The sequence below is a fragment of the Crocodylus siamensis genome, chromosome 12, assembly GCF_052110815.1.
Source record: "Crocodylus siamensis isolate JL-2025a chromosome 12, ASM5211081v1, whole genome shotgun sequence".
In the NCBI taxonomy this organism is placed as follows: Eukaryota; Metazoa; Chordata; order Crocodylia; family Crocodylidae; genus Crocodylus; species Crocodylus siamensis.
This window is the reverse complement of record NC_143406.1, coordinates 49089894-49108210: the sequence shown is the minus strand read 5'-3', so window position 1 is coordinate 49108210 and position 18317 is coordinate 49089894. Positions and strand designations below refer to the sequence as shown.

At 67.4% G+C, this 18317-nt stretch overlaps 1 protein-coding gene across 8 annotated transcripts in view; it reads left to right on the top strand.

Moving 5' to 3' along the window:
- Positions 1 to 472: 472 nt before the first annotated feature.
- The window catches only part of CASKIN1 (CASK interacting protein 1), a 51618-nt gene continuing 33773 nt past the window's right edge, over positions 473 to 18317 (top strand). For 4 of the 8 annotated variants that reach the window (XM_090024335.1, XM_090024334.1, XM_090024332.1 and 1 more), the window contains exon 1: positions 474 to 715. In XM_090024335.1, coding sequence (XP_089880461.1) covers positions 622 to 715 — 94 coding nt within the window. In that variant the 5' untranslated portion in view covers positions 474 to 621. Of the gene's footprint in view, positions 716 to 18317 lie in introns of all 8 variants that reach the window. The other 4 variants (XR_016438745.1, XR_016438744.1, XR_016438743.1 and 1 more) reach the window with 2 other exon arrangements.

Below are 18317 nucleotides of genomic sequence, written 5' to 3'. Positions count from 1 at the left end.
TCCCGCGCGGGCCGCGGCGCGCCCCACGGGATCGCGGGTCAGGCGGAGAAGACGGGCGCAGGCTGCACGCGGGCACACTGCGGGGCAGTGGGCACGGCGCCCCGCCCGAGGCCACGCCGCAAGCCAGCGGCGCGGCTCGGAGCGTGCCCCCGGCGGCCCTCCCTCCGCGGCCGCCCCGAGGCTTGGCTGGAGCTCGGGGGCCGCGCCGGCGCCGCCCGCCCGGGCCCGGGCCCGGGCCGTGAGGGGCAGGGCTGGGCGGCGCGCTCCGGGCCCGACTTTGGGGCACGGGGCTCGAGAGGCCCGCAGAGGGTGGGGGCCTGCGGCCTGCCCGCCTGAGGGCCCCTCAGGCCGGCGTCGGCGGGCGCGCCCCTCAGGCGGGCGGCGCAGGGCCCGCCCCCGGCCGCGCGGGAGAGCCAGTGAGCGTGGCGGGGGCGGAGCGGCGGCCGGCCGGGCCATGGAGCAGGCGGCGCGGCGGAGCTCAGCCCCAGCGCCCGCTGCCCGCGGCGCCCGCCGCCCCGGCCCCCTCCGTGCGCCCGAGCCGGCGGGCCGCGCCCGGGGCAGCCGCCGCGCCCGCCCGGGGATGCTGTGAGGGCCGCCGCCGCGCCGCCGCCGCCGCCCGCCATGGGCAAGGACCAGGAGCTGATGCAGGCGGTGAAGGCGGAGGACGTGGGCGCCGTGCAGAAGCTGCTGCAGAGGCCCAAGCCGGGCAAAGCCAGTGAGAGCCGCGGCGGGAGCGGGCCGGGGCCGCGCGTGCCCTTGCACGGCGGTGTGCGTGTGCGCATAGGTGTGGGGTGCGCCCTCCGCCGGGCCGTGCGCATCCGCGCCCAGAGACGTGCGTGTGCGGGGCTCCAGCCCGCCCGGGGGACGTGTGCGTGCGTGTGTGTGGGGGGTGTAGGGAGGGCGTGGAGCTGCGTGCGCTCCAGCCGGCCCGGGGGCGTGCGTGTGCGCCCGGCCAGGCCGCGCCATCCGGCCGGCGGGGCTGCCCCGCCCGGCGGCTGCGGTGGGCCCGACCCGCCGGGCTCTGGGCGCCGCGGCCGGGGACAGGGACCCCTCCCCGCGCGGGCTCGCACGCCCACCCCGCCGCACGCAGCCTGGCAGCAGGCCGGCGCCGGGGCTCGTTCATGCCGTAAATCCTGGAGCCCGACGCGGCCTCGGCCCCGCGCCAGCGTGCCAGAGCTTGAGAGGCGAGCCGGAGCCCCCTGCCCGGAGCGGCTCCGAGGGGGGCGCCGGCTGGCTCGGGTTTGTCCGTGCTCCGTGCCCGTGTCCTGGCATGGCTTAGTGCTGTGGAGGGCATCAGGCTGAGTCCCTGCAAACTCCTGTCCCTTGTGTGCCTTCTGGAGGGCCCCCTCCCCCAGAGCGGAAGGGCAGGCAGGTCCAGAGCTGCTGGCTGCAGGGGCCCCGTGTGCGGGCCAGGGGCTGGCGCTTGGCGCTTGATTTTCCGGGGACCTGGGGTCGCCATCCCTCCCCACCCAGGCTGCGATGCAAGCCCCTGAGCGTTTCCCACGAGCCCGTTGCGGGAGCCCCTGGGAAGGGTGTGAGCAGCAGGTGGGGTGTTGACTCCAGCTTCACCCAGGCCGGTCTGCGGGATCCGGCTCTTTCAGAGACCCCAAACGAGAGAGCGGGCAGCCCCGCGTGCTGGTGGACGGTCGGCCTGCGCCCCAGAGGTGGTTGCATTTCTGGGCTGTTATCTGTTGGCTTTTGTGCAGCTTCTTGGGGGATGCTTTGGCAGGAAGGGCTCTGCAGGAACACAGCCTGTTGTCGGAGGCAGTGACTTTGATGTCTCGGCTGTAACGAGCGCCGCCTGGCAAACGCTTTGAACCCTGTCTAAACAGGGGCTGGGCTCTGCATCCGCCAAAATCGCGGCGTCTCGGGCACTGCTGCCATTGCAGGTGCCAAGTCAGGTGGCGGTGCCAGGCAGGGCGCGGAGCAGGTGCTTTGCTCGGCTGCCTGGACCGGGCGATTGGATTTTGCACGGCCATAAGGTTGATGAACGCCTGACACGGTCTGAACCCGCGCGGAGAGGGTGGCCCGCAGGGGGAGCGGCTTCTCGTTGGATTTAGCCACGGAATAAATGGCTTTCTGGAGCCAGGGCCCTGGCGAATGTTGCATCAGATGAGAGCTCTGTGCCTCGGCGCGCCATCCGGGTGTCGAGAGCCCCTGTCGATGCCCCCTTCCACAGAGCAGCGTGCGGGGGAAACGCTCCAAGCTCTTTGCTTCTCCCCTGCCCTTCCCCGGAGCCTAACAATGGCTGTGCATGGTCCTCGCCGCACTCCCGGCTGCACCGCGTGTATAAAATATGCAGCAACTCTCTCTGGGCTTGGGGTTTCTTAATGCAGCTGGTTGGCGCGTGTGGCTAGGAGAGAGTGCCTGCTTCGCTGTTCTTCTGGAAAAGAAGTGAGACCAGAGGGCAAGTGTCTTTCTGCAGGCCCTGGATCCGGGGTGAGGTTTCACCCCGGCTGTTGTTAGACCCCTGAGTCCGGTGGGTGCTGCAGCAAGGGGCTGCCTGGCCCAGCCAGGGCCTGTGCACGTTGGTCTGGTGGGTTAAGCTGATGCTGTGGGCTCAGACTGGCTCTCGCAAAGCTGTGGGCCAGCCGGGTTGTCTGAAACCCGTGGACGGCGCGTTACTCAGCCCGGGCCCTGCGTGCCCCCCAACCCTGGTGCAGGTCACGAGGCCGGTTGAAGCTGCCTGGCGCGGAGAGCCCTGGGAAGGAAGCTAGCGGAGAAGCGCAGGTTGGGGATTCAGGCGCGGTTGTCCAGGTCGTCTCTGGTGAGGCAAGGACAGCATCCTTCCTTAGGTGCCTGTACTTGCCACGGTGCAGCTCTGCGTGGAACGGCTCTGCCCGGGTGTGAGCGTGCCGGGGGTGCAGCCCCGTGACAAGAGCAACAGGAGTTGGACGCGCCGAGCGCGAGGCAGAGGCTTGTCCCCGTCTGCCCGCCCGCGTGCCACGCTGCCGTGCTCTGCTGCTGGAGCCGGGGAAGAGGGGGAGACTTTGCGGCCCTGCGTGCAGGGAGATGGCTGTCAATCAGGAGAGGTGCGCTTGCAAACGCTGGCAGCAGCTGCGACGGCTCATGTCAAACAAGCTCAGATCCAGCCAGGGTGGGAGGGCGCATCTCCGTCTCGCGTCGGGGGAGCAGGTTCTCCACGTTGTCCCCACCCCAGGTGAGCATTCGCGCCATGCGCTGGGATGCGCCGAGCTGCCTCCCGCAGATGCGGCTGCAAGAGCTGCCTCCTTGGACTGGGATCCCCCGGTCTCCGGCCCCGCGGATCTCCCCGGCGTGACGGGCCGGAGGCCGTGGCTCAAGGTGCTTTTCAGGGAAGCCCACGTGCCGGTTGCGGATGGACTCTGAGCCTGTGACAGGCAGCGAGCGCTGGCCGGGGCGGGAGTGGAGGAAAGTGATGCGCCGGCAGTTTCCGCGGCAGAGATTTCGCTGTCTCTGCACGAGAGGCGGGGGCCGAGCCCTGCGCTGCGCCTGGGCTGGGCTTTCCCGGAGCTCTGTTGTGCATCCCTTGAGTTAGCATGTTTCCCCAAGCGTCACCGAGCCCTGCCGGGTGACCCGTGCTGGGAAAGGACCTCCTGCCTCGGCTCCGGGACAGCCCAGGCCTGGGGCAGGGGGTGAGGCCACCCTGCCCCGCATGGAGGGCAGCAGGGGCCTTGCCCTCTTACTCAGCAGGATGGTGACTGATGGCAGCAGAGCCAGGACGTGGCTTCCGCGCCCAGCGAAGGACCCCGGGCCTAGGGGGTGCTCAGTGCTGTGCAAACACAGGATGCAAAGGCACCCACTGCTCATGGGACTGGTCTGTACCCTGCTCTCCTCCTAGCACCCAGCTGGACCCCATCTCCAGCGCCCGGGGGGCTTTGCTGCCTGCCAGCCCTGGCAGTGGGTGCCCGGAGGATGAGCCCCCTTTGCACGAGCCTGCCGCCGGGCCGTGCTGGCCTACACAGCCCCTTTAATGGTTTTAAAGCCACCAGCAATCTCTTCAAAGCTTTCCCAAGCAGCTTAAGCATGATCTGTCTGCCCGGAGCTGCCCAGCCAGGGCCAGTGCGATGGGCATCGTCGGCGTGGCGGTGGTTATGGCTGCTTCAAGGGCAGGCCGTGCCTTGGCGTAGGACCAGGCCCTGCTGAGAGGAAGCCGTGGCACAGCGGAGAGCATAGGATCAGGCCCGGATCGGGGCCACGGGAGCGGGCAGCGGCTGGGCCAAGTCACCTTTGTCCCACGGACCTTGCAATAAGCAGGAACTCCCTTTCCTTCCTGCTGCTTCCAGGCCTGGCCGGCCGCCTGCGTCTTTACTCGCTGGCGCGTCTGTGTTGGAGGTTACCCCTGGGAGAGCGGGGGGCGCAGCCCGGGAGCCAGCCGGGCGCAGGGGGACCCATCTGCTCGGGCGTGCTTCCCCTGATGTCTCTTCAGATGGAGACTGGGTGGTTCAAGTGCTCAGTTTAAAGGCATGTCATCCGCCGAGCTGAATAATTCATGCCAGCTTATAAATATGCAAATCGCCTCCAACCCTCCCCTTCCCTTGGAGACCCAGATTTTGGGGAAAGCTGGTGCGTAGCTGCTGCGAGGATGCTCGCCCGCCCGGGAGCCCCCCGGAGCAGGGAGGGGGGCGCGCTCCCCTGGCGGGGAGATGAAAGGCGGCGCTGCGGGGGGGGCGGGGCCGGGGCCGTGGAGCTGGAGGGGCTGCGGGCCTGCCAGCGCCAGCTGCATCCCCTCTGGGGCGGTAGCCTGCGAGCTCCGATTGTCCAGCCGTCAGCCGGGCGAGGGGGGGCAGCCCCGGGGCCCGGGTGCAATCTGACAGTGGCTTGCACCAGTTTGGTGACGGTGGGGGGGTCCATGCTGTGTCCGGCTACGTCTCCGGTGCTCTGCCGGGCTGCTCGGACAAGCCCCTCGGTGTCACCCCTGCGCTGGAAGCCCCCAGGCGGAGAGGGGGCACCCGGTATAGGGCTGGGGGTGCCTCGCTTTCCCGTGACCCCTGAGCCCCGGCAGCCTGGAGGCCCTGGCACCTGGGCTGATCTCGCCTCCTGTGGGACATCTGTCGGGGCCCATCTGCCGACGGCCCGAGTCAGGGCGGACGCCGGCGTCCAAGGGCTCAGCGACGGCCCTCGTGGGGACTGACGGGGCCGCGGGGCACCCCTGCAGCCTGCGCCCGGCGGGTGCCCCCGGCATGCATCGCACCAGATCTCTGCAGGCCTCGCACACGCACAGCTGGCGTTGCCATGGCGACGCACAGCTGTGCAGCTGAGCCAGGCTCCGCCTCCTCCCCACCCGCCTTCCCTCTGCATTGGGTTACAGCCCCGTGCTCCCCTCGGCGCCGCGCTCCAAGCTGGTGCCCGGGGCGGGGGGGGACCTGCGTCCCCCTGCTCCCGGCTGCAGGGTGCACGGGCCGTGCTCCACGGGCACTGCCCCGGGGTCGGTAGTGTCCATCGCACCAGGCCCGTCGCTCCGTGGTCCTGAGGTGGAGCGGGGGGCCGGAGTGTCCCCGTGTCCTTGCTAGGACCCGCTTTGCACCCAGCCTGGTTTGCTGCATCCACCTCGCCCCTCACTCGGGACAGAGGCAAAGGCATGAGGAGCTGGTGCCGGACCTGTGCAGTGCCGAGCCCCGCTGGGTTCGGGGGCAGGGAGCGGCGCCGGGAGGGCCGAGCCCCCGCAGGAGGCTTCCCTGTTTGAGCTTTCCCCGCTGTAGCCCTGCAGTGCCCCCGGCGCCCCTGCCCCAGAAGTGTGCCCCTCTCCCCTGCTAACTGCCGCCATGCAGAGTGCCTCGCTCTGCCTGTGCAGAGGACATCGGGGAGCCCAGCGCCTTTATCCGGTTGTGGCCCCTCCTGCAGGCTTAGTGCATCCAGTGTCCAAAACCCCGGCGGGAATGCCTCTGAGTTGCCATGGCAACTGTGGGCCCGGTTCGGTGCACGGGCTAAGATGGGTGGGCAGGACCCGGGTCCCCGGGTCCCTTGGGGATTAGGTCTCCTGGGAACTGCCCGAGTGCAGGCACCGGGTCTTCGTGGCCTTTCCTCCTTCAGTGCAACCTAGTGGCTGCTGGCGGCTTTGCACGGACCCCTGCCCTCCCAGTGCACGTGCACGCCGGCCCCGGGGGCTGTGTGACTGGGTAGCCCACGTGCCCGGTGCCCGTGGGGCCCTCCGTGCCTGGTGCGTGGTCCGTGAGGTGCACCAGGCGCCGCTGGCAAGAGGGTAACGGCGGAGGGGTCCCTGCCGACCCTGCTCACCGGCGGTTGTGGCATTGCTGAGGGATGTCCGTGGCCTGGTGGAAGCCCGGCTGGCCCGTCCTGCTGGCTCTGACCCACTCGGAGACCCCAGAGTCCCTGGCTCTGGGCTGTGCTTCCCAGGGCTGCAAACATGGTGTCTCTGCCCCAAGCGACCGTTTCACGAGCTGACTCTGCAGAGTTGCCACGGGCTGGCAGACCTGGCACGTGTCCTAGGGGAGAGCGCACGCCTGTGCCCCCAGTTCCTGAGACTGGCCCGGTGTGTCAGCGAACCCACCTGCACCCCGTTTTGATTGTCCTAGGTGGCTTGCAGGGCTCGGGTGAAGCGGGCATCGTGTGCCGCCTGCACCGCAACCAGGCCCGTAGCTGCACGGTGGGGCAGGTGGACCCTGTCTGGGTCTGCTTGGTGGGTTAATGGGGAATGCCATGCCAGGAGGAGACGGCGAGGTCCGGAGCGTGGGAGCCGGGGTTGTGACTTGGACCCGGGACAACGCGCCAACGGAGCGGCCACCTTGCCCCGAGACGGGCGGCTTCCTCTCGCCGCGTGCCCTCCCCCTCTCTGCGGCGGCGGGGGAACTCCAGGTTCCTTGCCCGCATTTGATCGCATTAATAATCTGCTCTGATCACCGCGGCTAATAGGACCCGGCTCGTACGGTGCCGTTAGGAAATGTCAGCGACACTTTACGGCGTGGCTCCCTGCAGCAGCAGCCTGCCGGGTGCCCCGGGCAGGGCAACGGGGCGATGCAGCGTGGCCCCTCGCAGCTGCTTGACTCTTAGGGGCTCAGATCGGGCCTGCCCCGGGGCAGTGGCCTCTTTTCTTGTCTGCTCTGCAAAGCTCTGGGCTCTCGGGGCCCTCACCAGGGCAGGTGTGTTGGCCACAGTGGGGGAGAGACAGCCCCATGGCCTTAAGATCCGCTGCAGCATGGCACAGGCCCATCTCGAGAGCCCACCGGTGTCCCTGGAGGCCTCGCCGGCTCTGCCTGGAGACGCTCTGCCTGGAGCAGCTGCGGAGGGGCCCGGGGCGGGCAGGGGCTGTGGATCACGTATTTGGCACGGGCAGCTGGAGGGGAGCAGTGGTTTCCGGACGGGGGGAACGGTTTCCTGCAGCCTCCAGCGCCTCTCCGCCGGAGCGGCCTGGGTGCCAGGGCAGGGCCCGTCCGAGCGCCGGGTGTCAGGCCCCAGCTCTGCTGGCGGTTGCACTTAATGATGTGTCAACATTTCCCTCCCCGGTTGACGACTTGCCTGCGGAGGCGCCTTCCCGATGGATCTTGGCAGCCGGGAGAGCGCTCCACGCGCCAGGCCCCGCCGGGAGGGGTGTTACTCACGCGGAGGGACGGGATTCGCCTCGCGTCTCAGCTTTTCCGAAGCGGAGTGCTTGGCTCCGCTCCCGTGCGGTAGCTCGCCCGGCCCCTGTCCTGGCTGGCGAAGCATCTGTGCCTTGGCGGATGCAGGGGCTGGAGCGGGTACCAGAGCAAACCCCTTCTGCTTCTCCCCTGGATGGGGCTGGTCTAGGGCTGCAACCGGAGCAGCAAGGTCGGGGGGTTGCATGCGCCTGTGCAAGGGCAGCGGGGTCACCCACCTGCGGGGGACGGACCTGTTAACCTGAGGCTGCTTCCCCCATGGACGTGCACCTTTCTCTCTGTGCGCCCCCAGCTCCGTGCCCCTTGCCTGGTGCCCTCGGAGACTGGCGGGGCAGGTACCCGGCAGCAAGGACTCGGTGCCCGGGCATGGGAGGGCAGGGGGCACTGCCTCCTGCACGCATGCAGCTCTCCTGCAGGCTCGGGCAGCGCTGGGACGGACGAGATGGCAGCGTGCCGATGCCCTCGGCTCGGGGAGCTGATTCGGTGGTGAGAGCCGGGGGGGCCGGAGCAGGTGCCAGGACTCCTGGCTTCTATTCCTGGCTCTGACACTCACGGGCTTAGTCACGGCGCTGCTTCTCTCATTGCCCCCGGGGAGGACAGAGACCCTGACGGCCCTTTGCCGGGCGCAGCTCGCTCGCTCTTTGCCTGTCGGTTCTCTCATTTCCGTGACCTCCGTTGGCCTCTGCCAGGCCGGGGCACAAGCTGCATGCTCAGTCGCAGGGGCTTGTTTTGGGCTTTCCTGCAGGAGCTTGCAGGGAGGTGCTGAGATGGGAGCGGGAAGCGGAGATTGGAGCCCTGCTCCCGCAGCCCCGGGGACCCGGCTTGGTGCCAGTGTCTGGGGGAGCTGTGCCTTTTGGATGGTCTGTGGCCTTCATGCTGGCTGGAGACTGAGCTGTGGCAAAGCAGGGTCTAATAAAGGCCGTTTGCAGCAGGTCCGGACTATGGGGGAGCGCCCCGGAGAGAGCACCAGGGTGCAGGCATGGGGGGATGCAGTGCGCCCCATTCCTGCTGCAGCAGGGAGGGTGGGTTGCTAAGAGGCCCCTTCCCAGCTGGGTGCTGGGGGATTTCTGGGGGGGTGGCACATATGCCCACAAGCTCTTCCTGCACCAAACCTTGGTCCTTGGCCCCCCTGCCTGTTGCTGGTCTGTGCGGATCGATCGGTTGCCTGCTGAAGGCCTGGCATTGCCTGTGCCAAGGGGCCGGAGGTGCCTTTCCCACAGCTCCAGCGAGCGTGATGGAGCTGGGCCGAGGCACCCGATCTGTGCTGCCCCAGGGACAGATGCATCCAGCTGTGGGGGGCACAAGGGGATGGGGCCATGGGGCAGGGCTGGGCACTTGTGTACCCCAGGGTGGACGAGCGGTCCCAGGGGCGCTGGTGCTAGCTGGGCTACGGGGTCAGGCTCTGCCTCCAACGCCCATCCGGGCGCCTGCATGCAGTGGCATTTGCACGGTGCCAAGTGCTGTTGGTGACAGCAGCCCTCGAGGACAGGCTGGCGTGAGGCTCTTGCAGTGTAGGCCTTGGGTGCCAATCTGCGATGCCTCCAAACCCCATTGTGGCTCTACCCTGCTCGTGGGCAACAGCCCTGGCTCTGGGCATGGTGCGTGGAGCTGGGCTGGGCTGTGTGTCCTAAGCCCCGTACTGCCAACTCCAGTCAGACTCTCCTTGGGCCCACGGGAGGAGCTGGACTGCCTCGGACCCGTGTGCGCCAGCGGGTATGGGGCCGGGGGCATCTAGCTTCTGGCTGCAGGAGAGGTGCTAGCAGCCCCAGTGCCCAGCTCCTTGCCCACACATTCAAGGCCTCTGGGTGCCCTCTCCTCCCATTTAAGTTGCGCTATAAATAGAGTGGCTGCCACGCTGGGCGCAGCAAGGACGCACCACCGCCACTGCTGGGTCTGTTTGCCCTGCTGCGCCATGTGCTCCCAGCAACTGTTCCTCCAGCCGGCGGGGACCTTGCCTCCACAGCACCGGCAGGGCCTGCCCGGCGGCTCTGCGCCCCTCTGGCTGGCGGGCCGCAAGCTGGGCGGCAGGGCAGAGCCCTGGCCAGGCTCTTTGTCCCCTCCAGGCCTGCCCGGATCCTGCCGTGGGGAGGCCGGGGATCGGGTGGATTGGTTTGACCGTGGCTGCGTGGGGAGGGTGCCGTGGTGCTTGGTGCTGTACGAATCCACCGACGGGGTGGAGCGGGGGCAGCAGAGCTGTCCCAGCAGCTCTGCGTTTGCACTTGGAGAGGTGGGGCTGGGCAGGGGTCCTCAGTGCTGGGGTGCAGGCTCTGCTGCGCGCTCCCAGGAGACCCTGGCCTCCGCTGCTGGGCCCTGAGAGATGGGGCCGAGGCCCTGTCTGCAACGGGGAGGCTGGGTGCACAGAGCAGGGGGGCTTACGTGCTCCCGCACTGCAGCAAGGAGCCCACCTCACCGTTGCTCAGCTGTGCGCCGGAAACCCCATGCTGCCCCCAGCTAGCGGCGAGTCTCCTCTCCCCTGGGGACGGGCTGGGAGCTGGGTGGGTGCTCCTGGCCCTGCCGCGGCAAGCGGGTGCTCTCCGGCCCCAGTGCCCCGCTGGCCGGCGGGGGTTCACGGGCAGAGCCTGCCACGCGCCGGCTGCATCCACCCGAGCAGCGGTGCCTTTAAGAGGAGCTGCTGGCCCCAGGCCTGGCCCGGCGCGGGGGGGCTGCGTTGCTGCTCCAGTAGCGGCTGCTTGGAGCGTGCGGCTGATGGGTTCCAGATGAGGATGCTCGAGCCTGGCACGGTGCCGCCTCCCCTCCCCTCCCCCTCCCCCAAGCGGCTCCCAAATAGATTTTTGGTACATTAGCGCTGGAGCGGGTTGACAGGCCTGGGCTGCTCCTGCATTGCAGCTGCCTCCTCGCAGCGCCCGTTCCTCAAAGGCGCCGAGCGGCTCCGCTCCTTCGAGCTGCTCCAAACACTGCCTCCCCCCTCCGCAAACCCCGCCGTGGCTTCGGCCCAGAATAGCAGGGACCGAGCACATCCTCCGGCAGCCTGAGCAGGGGGCACTGGGGCCAGTGCGGCTGTCCTGCTGGGGTGCATTTTGGAGGGGAGGGCGAGCTGGGGCCTTCTCTCGTGGTGCTGAGAGATGCCCTGGGGTCCTTGGCGTGGCCGGGGGGAGCCTGACGGTCGCCCACCTGCGAGTGCACGCTGGACGTGGGGTTCGGGGCTTTCCCCGCGTTGGAGCACGGCCAGGCTGGAGGGGAGGCGCCAGGCCAGGCTGAGAGCTGCAGGTTTTTGCTGACAAAGCAGCAGCATCCAGGCACTTTCCTCCCCGCCTGGGAGCCCTGACACCCCCTGCGGCTGCAGCCGCTCCGCTCCGGTGCTGTTCGCTGCAGCCGGAGCTGCTGCTCGGTGGGTGCCGGACTCCAGCATGTCCAGCGCCAGCTCGGGCGTATCCAGGCAGGGCCTGGGTACCGCCGCGCTGCCATGGGGTGCAGCCTAGGGCACCTCCGTGCCTCCTTTCCCTGGGCTGCGAGGCACCTGGAGCCACGAGGAAGGTGCTCTGGGAATCTTGGCCTCAGCTCCTGCCTCTCTTGCTTGCTGTCAGCCTGGGGGCACGAGCTGCTCCTCGGTGCATCCAAGTGCTGGCGCCTCCTCAGCCTCCTGGGCCGGCTCCTGCTGCTCTTCCTATCCCAGCTTTTCTGACTCCCTCCTGTGTGACTGTGTTTCTTTGGCATCTGCAGGGCTGCCTTCCTGCTCCTGCCCTTGGGCACGCTGGGGCTGAGCTTGCTTTCCCCACCTGCACTTGGCGTGTCCAGGCTCTGCTCCGTGCCACGGTTGTGGGTCCGTGCGGGATGCCCTGGGACGTGGACAGGGCTCTCGGGTGCGCTTGTGCTGGTGCTGACGCTGGCTGCCATGTCTCGGCTGCTTCCCCGGGTTGTAGATCTAAATGAGGAGAGACCTGGCGCCCTGCGGGGGAATGCACCTGCAGGCGAAACCTGCCACGTTCCTGGGTTCTGGTTTTTTAATCATCCTCTGCCCTGTACTTGCAGGCGAGGCCTTGTCTCTGCCTGCTGACCGGCAGGGCCGTGGGATGGGAGGAGCGGGGCTGTGACGTGTGGACCCGGGGGGTGGGCGGCGGGGTAGCTCTGGGATCAGCGGCGTCTTCCCCACCCCAGCTGGGCCCTCGCTGCACCCTGGATTAGGCTCCCGTGGGCAGCCCAAGCCTGGGACACAGGGAAGGGCCAGGCTCTCAGCTTTGCCCAGCTCCTCCGTCCTGATCAGGGCGTCATCACCCAGATCCCATCCCAAATCCACCCCCGGTCCCGGTGGGCTTCCCTCAGATCTGCTCCCAGGTCCCAGCTGTTGCATGCGTCTGCTGTGTGCGCTGTTACGCCGCTGCCAAGCTGCACCCCAGAGGCAGCTGCATTTCAGTGCTGGGTCTGAGCCGCTGCCCGCTTTCTCTTGGGCACGTGGGTACAAAGCACCTGTCGAGAAGTGAGGCTGGGGGGGAAGACGAGGTCCCTGCTGCCGGGTAACCCCCTGTCCCTGCCCCTGCCCCTGGCAGAGGGGCCGTGTCTCTGCCTGTGGGGGTGAGGCCGTGCTCCTGCCATGCAGAGCTCAGCCGTGCACATGAAAGAGGCTCTTGTGAGCACTCCCAGCCGGGGGGCAAAGCCGGCGCCATGTGGCTGCACATCGCAGGCCCCCGCGAACAAGGAGGCCTCTGTGCACCTCCCGGGCCGGGACTGCCCTCAGGTTCAGGCACGGGCTCCTCGCACCGATGCCCGTGGCCTTTGCATGCGTGTGGGGCCGCTGTCCCCTGCTGAGTTCGAGCAGCTGGGCTGTGTGTCATTAGCCCTGCACTGCCAGTGGCATGTGGAGACTCCCTCTGTGTGCAAGGGATCTGCTTCCCAGGCCTGGGGGCGGGGGTCACTGCCCAGGCAGGGCTGCAGCTCGGCGCTCCCCGCCCTGCCCTCCACCTGCAGCCCCTCTGGTCTCCGACGCAGCCTGCGCATCTCTCCCGAGGCTGGCTGCACGCGCTGCCTAGCTGATTGCATTAGGATGAGTCACGGAGAGACCTTGCAAAGCAAATCGGCCTGTGCTTTATTCAAGGGTCGCTGGGTGCAGCAGAGGGAGGGAGGGGGGAGCCTGGAGCTCCTGGAGCTGCGCTTTGCATGGAGCGGAGATACCGGGGGACCGCTGTGCCCCACACTGCAGCCTTCCCAGCAGCTCTGGCTTGGCTCCGGGCCGGGAGAACCGCTCGTGGGCCCTCCATCCCACTGGTCTCCAGTCCTCCCTGCCCTGTCCTGGTCCCCCAGGAAGGATGCAGCAGGTGGGTGGGCATTCAGGCAGTGCTGGAGAGCCACAGGCCGGCGCAGGCAGTCGGGTCCTGGGGAAGACAGGAGGCTTCCGGGCAGTGCCAGCCCCTCTGCTCCATGCCCTGCCGTGTCCCTGTGACCGGGGCAGGCTGCACCAGGCTGGTTTGGCTCCCCCGAGGCCAGGGGCGCGTCGGCAGCAAAGCTCCCAGGTGCGGCGCGGCGAGCCCAGCTGGGCAAGGTCCCTGGGGAGTCTGCACCTTGCAGTGACCTGGGGCTGCCCCACGTGCATGCAGGAGGGCGGGGATCCCGGCTGCCTTCTCGCTGGGGCTGCCCAGAAGGAGCATCCTTGGCTGGCTACGTTCCCTGCGCCCACCTGCAAGGCATGGCCCCTTCCCGCTGTCCCCCCTCCCCACCCCGCAGCCTCTCTCCGGGCGATGCAGGTCTCAGATCCAGCTGCCGCTGGTTGCAGGCATTTCCTTCTCCTCCGGCCCTGGAGGGAAGCACGTTCTCTCTCTTTAATACAAAGGAGCTCTCTTTGCTCTGCAAAAGGCCCATTTCAGCGGCTTCCCATGGCCCCCGGGGGCCGGTGGCTCCTGGTGAGTCACATCATGCTGGAGTGAGGATCTGAAGTCCAGATTTCCCTCGTTCCCCCAGGATGGGATCCAGGCCGCGGCCTGGGACCCCAGGCGTAGCCAGATCCAGCACTGGGGCCAGGCTGGGGACAGCGAGGGGGCGGGGGGTTCCCGGAGCAGGCTGTGCTGGAGAGCGGAAGCTGCTGTAATTACAGCCGCGGCCCCTGGCGTGATTCAGGCGCTGATGGATGCGGCACGTGGCTCCGGCTGGGAAAGTGCCGGCTGTCAGGGCCATAACTGCACCGCCGGGGGTGGCGGGGAGGCCATGTCCCCTCCCACTGCACAGCTATTGTTCCCCTCGCAGCGGTGGGGGGGAGCGCGGCGCCAGCAGCCCCTGCCCTGGACCCCGAGCGCCGGGCACTGCGTGGTGGGGTGCAGGATGCTGCAGGTGGGGCAGAGTGGCAGCCCTGCACTGGTGGGGAGGGCTGCCCGGCTACCCCCCACCCCTGATTGCCTCGCCCTGCTGCTTCTGGGGTGGACTGTGGCAGCTGCTCCCTAACAAATCCCAGTTTGGGGCAGGAAGGGAGGGTTTCAGTGCGGGGAGCAAGAGCATGATGCCTAGGGCTCTTGCAGTGCATGCACACTTGGTGCCCAGGCTGGCGGTGCCACGAGGGCTGGAGGGGGAGCCTGACTTCCTCACCCTTGGCATGTGTCTGGGTAGCTCCAGCTGCCCTTGCTACGGTGCTAGCTGGAGGAGGGGCAGGAATGCATACCTGGGGTTGACCTAGTGCTTGGCTGCTGCTCCCCAGGCGCCAGGTCAACCCCCCATAGGAATGCATGGGGTTGACCTGTTGCCTGGCTGCAGCTCCCCAGACCCCTCTGTCTTTGCTCCTGCCAGGCATGGGCTGGCCCCTGGGCTCACACCTCCCGCTGCCCCCACATGCGGGCTGAGGATAGTCAGCTGTCTGTCTGTCTGTCTGTCTGTGGCCTCGTGGTGTTTGCGGCTGGCAATGGGCATGCCGCAGGGGGTAGCTCGGCAGAGGCGGCAATCTCTCTAACGTGGCTCTGCCGGCCTGGGGGCCTTTGGACAAGTCTCAGGGCTGGGGGCCCTGGTGCATTTGTGCGGTGCGGTGGTTAAGCCGAGTTTCCTGGGTTTTCACCCGCTCTGGTGCTGGTGGGAGGGGAGCCTCGGGGGTCCCTGTCTCCGGCGAGCTGCTGCCTTCCCATGCAGGGGTGGAGAGGAGCAGAGCAGCAGTCGTGGGGGTGCTGCTGCTTCCAGGGCGTCTTTGCTCCTGCGTGGGGGGGACCCAGTGCCCTGCGCCTCTGCCCTCCCGACACCCCCCTGCCGCCTTGCTGCTCCTTTTTGCTGGTGTGACTGACCATGCCGCCAATGCGTGGGAAGCCGCAGGAATGCATGGGGTTGACCTGGTGCATGGGTGGGATTTAGAAATAAATTTCCAGCAGGAGAAAATACGCAGGGTTGGGCTGGTGCCCAGCCGCCACTCCTGGGACATGAGGTCAACCCAGTATAGGAATGTATTGAGGTGACCTGGTGCCTGCCTGCCCAGAAACCAGATCAACCGGCCATAGAAATGCATGTGGGGTTGCCCTGGTGCCCGGCCGTGGTTTCCAAGATTACAGGTCAGCCTGCACCAAGACTGCCCGAGGTTGACTGGTGCCTGAGCACTGGGCACCAGGCCATCCTGCCACAGCAACACCTGGGGTTGCCCTGGTGCCTGGCTTCAGCTTTCAGGTCAAGCTGCTATAGGAATCCATCGGGTTGATTTGGTGCCCAGCTATGGCTCCCCAGACTACAGGTCAACCTGCTCTAGAAACATCGGGTTGACCTGCTGCCTGGCTCGTTTTCCAGACTACTGGTCAAGCGGCCAGAGCAACACGGGGGTCCACCTGGTACCTAAACTGTAGCTCTACAAAACAGGGCAAGCTGCCACAGGGATCCAGGGGTTGACTTGGTGCCAGGCTATGGCTCCCCAGGCTGCAGGCCAACCTGCCATAGAAACACATGGGGTGATCTGCTGCTTGGCTCTTGCTCTCCAAAGTACAAGTCAAGCTGCCAGTCCCCACGCAATGTAAAGTCCCCTTTTCCCAGGTCTGTGAGGCGCGCGGGACTGGCTGGGCAGGAACAAATGCCGGGCAGGATGTGGTGCCTGCAGTATGAAAGGCTTCCCTTCCCTGCGGCACGCTCTGGATGGGAGCTGGAGGGCCGAGGTTTTGTCTCCACCTGTGGAAGGGGCACGGGGTTGAGTGAGGGGTGCTGGGGGTCGGGATGCCTGGGGTCTGTTCCCATGCTAAGTGTCACCAAGTGACCCAGGAACCAGACCCCTGCGTCCCCCTCTTTCCCGCCACGGCCTCCCCCCCAGCACTGTGCATCTCTGGCCAGCAGCCCCTTACACGGGGCTCTGAGCAGAGGCCGGCTGCCCCATGCCTGGCTTCTCGGTCTCTGCAGGGAAATGTGCCCCTTTCCCTTGGCGCTGCGGCGTGGGTGCCTGGGGTGCGCGCCCTACTCTGAGCATGAAGCCAGCGTTTCTTTCCTCTCCCTGCTGCAGACGTCTGTGGGAACCGGAACGGGCCGATCCCCTGGGGCAAGCGCAGTGCAGGCCGGCGCTGGCTGGGAGCCGCTCTGCTCCCTGCCCTTCCAGGCCCCTGAGCCCAAACAAAGGCTGGATCAAGCTCTCCCGGCCCAGCACCTGTTGTCTGCGGGACAGAAGCAGGCTGGAGGCGGTGGTGGGTCTCCAGTGCCATGCCCTCCTCTTGCTGGAGACCCGGGGCCAGGGACCCTCCGGCAAGCCTGAGGTTTGCAAGTGGCTTCTGGTCCCTGTGGGCTGCTAATCTGAGTCCGAGTGTCTTGTCTCTGGGACCTAGCACCTACATCCCCTTGGTGGTTTCTGGTGCCCAGCCCCATTCGGGGCCGGACACCGGCTCTCGGTCAGTGCTGTGGCTCCCTGGAGCAGGCGTGCCGGCAGCCCTTGCCGGCGCTCGGCTCTGCTGCGCAGGCGCTGGGCAGATCTTTGGTGGAGCGGTGCCAGCCACACCAGCTGGGGACCTGGCCCCGTTTCCCCCATCCGTGGGAGTGACAGACGCCGCTCCCTGTATAGCGTCTCCTCCGTGCACCATGCCAGGGCCACGTGTGGCTTGCTCTCCTTCTCCCGTGGATGCCAGCACTGTGCTGGGCCTTCCTCCTCCTCCTCCTCGTGCTCTGCAGATGAGCCAGCACTGCTCGCGGCTGGTGGGTGCGGCGTGCGCGGACAGGAGCTGGTGACACACGTGGGCGCAGTGCCAGGGACCTGCAGTCTAGGTCCCTCGGGGTCCAGCCACTCTCTGCCCTGTCCAGGCTTCGTGCAGCGCACGCGCGGCAGTCAGGCCCGCCGGCGTGTGCCGCCAGCCCGGGCAGGGCAGAGCAGGATGGGGAGGGTCGTGTGCTTCCCCGTGGCACCACGCTCTCTGTGCTGCGACCTGTCCGGTGGCCACAATCCCAACCCGTGCATGGGCTCCGGCTCCCGGTGTGAGGCTGGGCTGCGGGCAGGACTCCCGGAGCTGGTGGGATTTGTTGGTGGGCGTCCTCCTGGCCGGGGCTGTCAGCAGCTTCCAGCTCACGTGCGTTAGTGGGAGGGGATGGGGAGGACAGAGTGGCTCTCCCGCAGAGAGAAGAGAGGTAAAATGACAGGGAAAGCAACCACGGCTCTGCCTCAAGGTCACGGGAAGCGGAGCGGAAGGGGACGCAGGCGGCTCCTGCCTGCTGCCGGCGCTTTAAAGGCCCCTTTCAGTGGCTCGGCCCTCGGAGTCGGAGCTTGCAGAGGCACGAAGCAGATCTTGGCAGGCGCAGCCTCTCTGGCAGGTGCACGAGCCTGTTTGTATTCCTCTCGCTCGGCGCAGGGCTGAGAAAGCAGGAGGCTGGTTGTCCTCTCCCACTCCGGTGCAGGCCGAGACCTGATCCTTCCAGACCACGGTGGCCGGAGCCGGCCGGTCCAAAGCCCCCTGGCAGGACGCGTGCTCTTCGCTCAACACCGAATGGGAGCTTTCTCCTGTCCTCCCGGCTCCGGGCATTGTTGGAGCGACCAGACCCGCCGGTTGTGCGCGCTTGTGGCTGCATCGTGGTTCCCCGGCCCAGGCAGATGAGCTGCACCCCGCTAATCCTCCCCTCGCGCGTCGGAAAGGCGTCGCTCACCATTTCCGATCGGCGTAATAGCGCAGATGAGGGAGCTGGATGCAGGCAGGGCTGGCTCTGTAATTATTGCAGTAGCGGCGCAGAGCGAGAGTCCGTCCTCCAGGTTGACACAAGCAGGCACCAAATTATGCTTTATCAGTGACAATCGACGCTGCTTTAGGGAAGTAATGAAGTAAGCCGAGGCCGAGCAAGGGCGAATCAGCCGTTGCGATCTCGGCTCCTGCTTGCAGATTTGAACCACGATGCGAAGAAGGGAGTTCGGCCTCCCTGGTTTTAAAATCAGTCCCCCTTCTTCTCCTGAACCCTCCCGGGTGCTGCCTCTTGCTCTGGCCCCCACCCGGGGCAGGTGCCTGTTGCAGCCGTGGACACGTGGCCAGGCAGCCAGGATGCAGAGAGCTCTAATGAACCCTGTGCAAGAGTCCCAGGGGCACAGAGAGATGCTGTCCGGCTTGGAGCGGGCTGGGGGGATGTGGCCGCCTCCTCCGCGCACTGCTGGGGGGGACCGGAGCATCCCCTGGCTGGTTGTGCCCATCTCCAGCCCCAGCGGCTTCAGGCCAGGCTCCGCACGCTCCAGGTCTGCGCCCTTGCACTAGTGGCTCCCCTGGCAGGGCCCAAGCCCAGCATCCAGGGGAGCACCTCTCCTTCCAGCCCAGCCCAGGGCATTTTAGGAGACGTTTTCTGGGTGCCCAACCTGGATTCTCCATCTGCAGCCAGCGGCTTCTCTAGCCC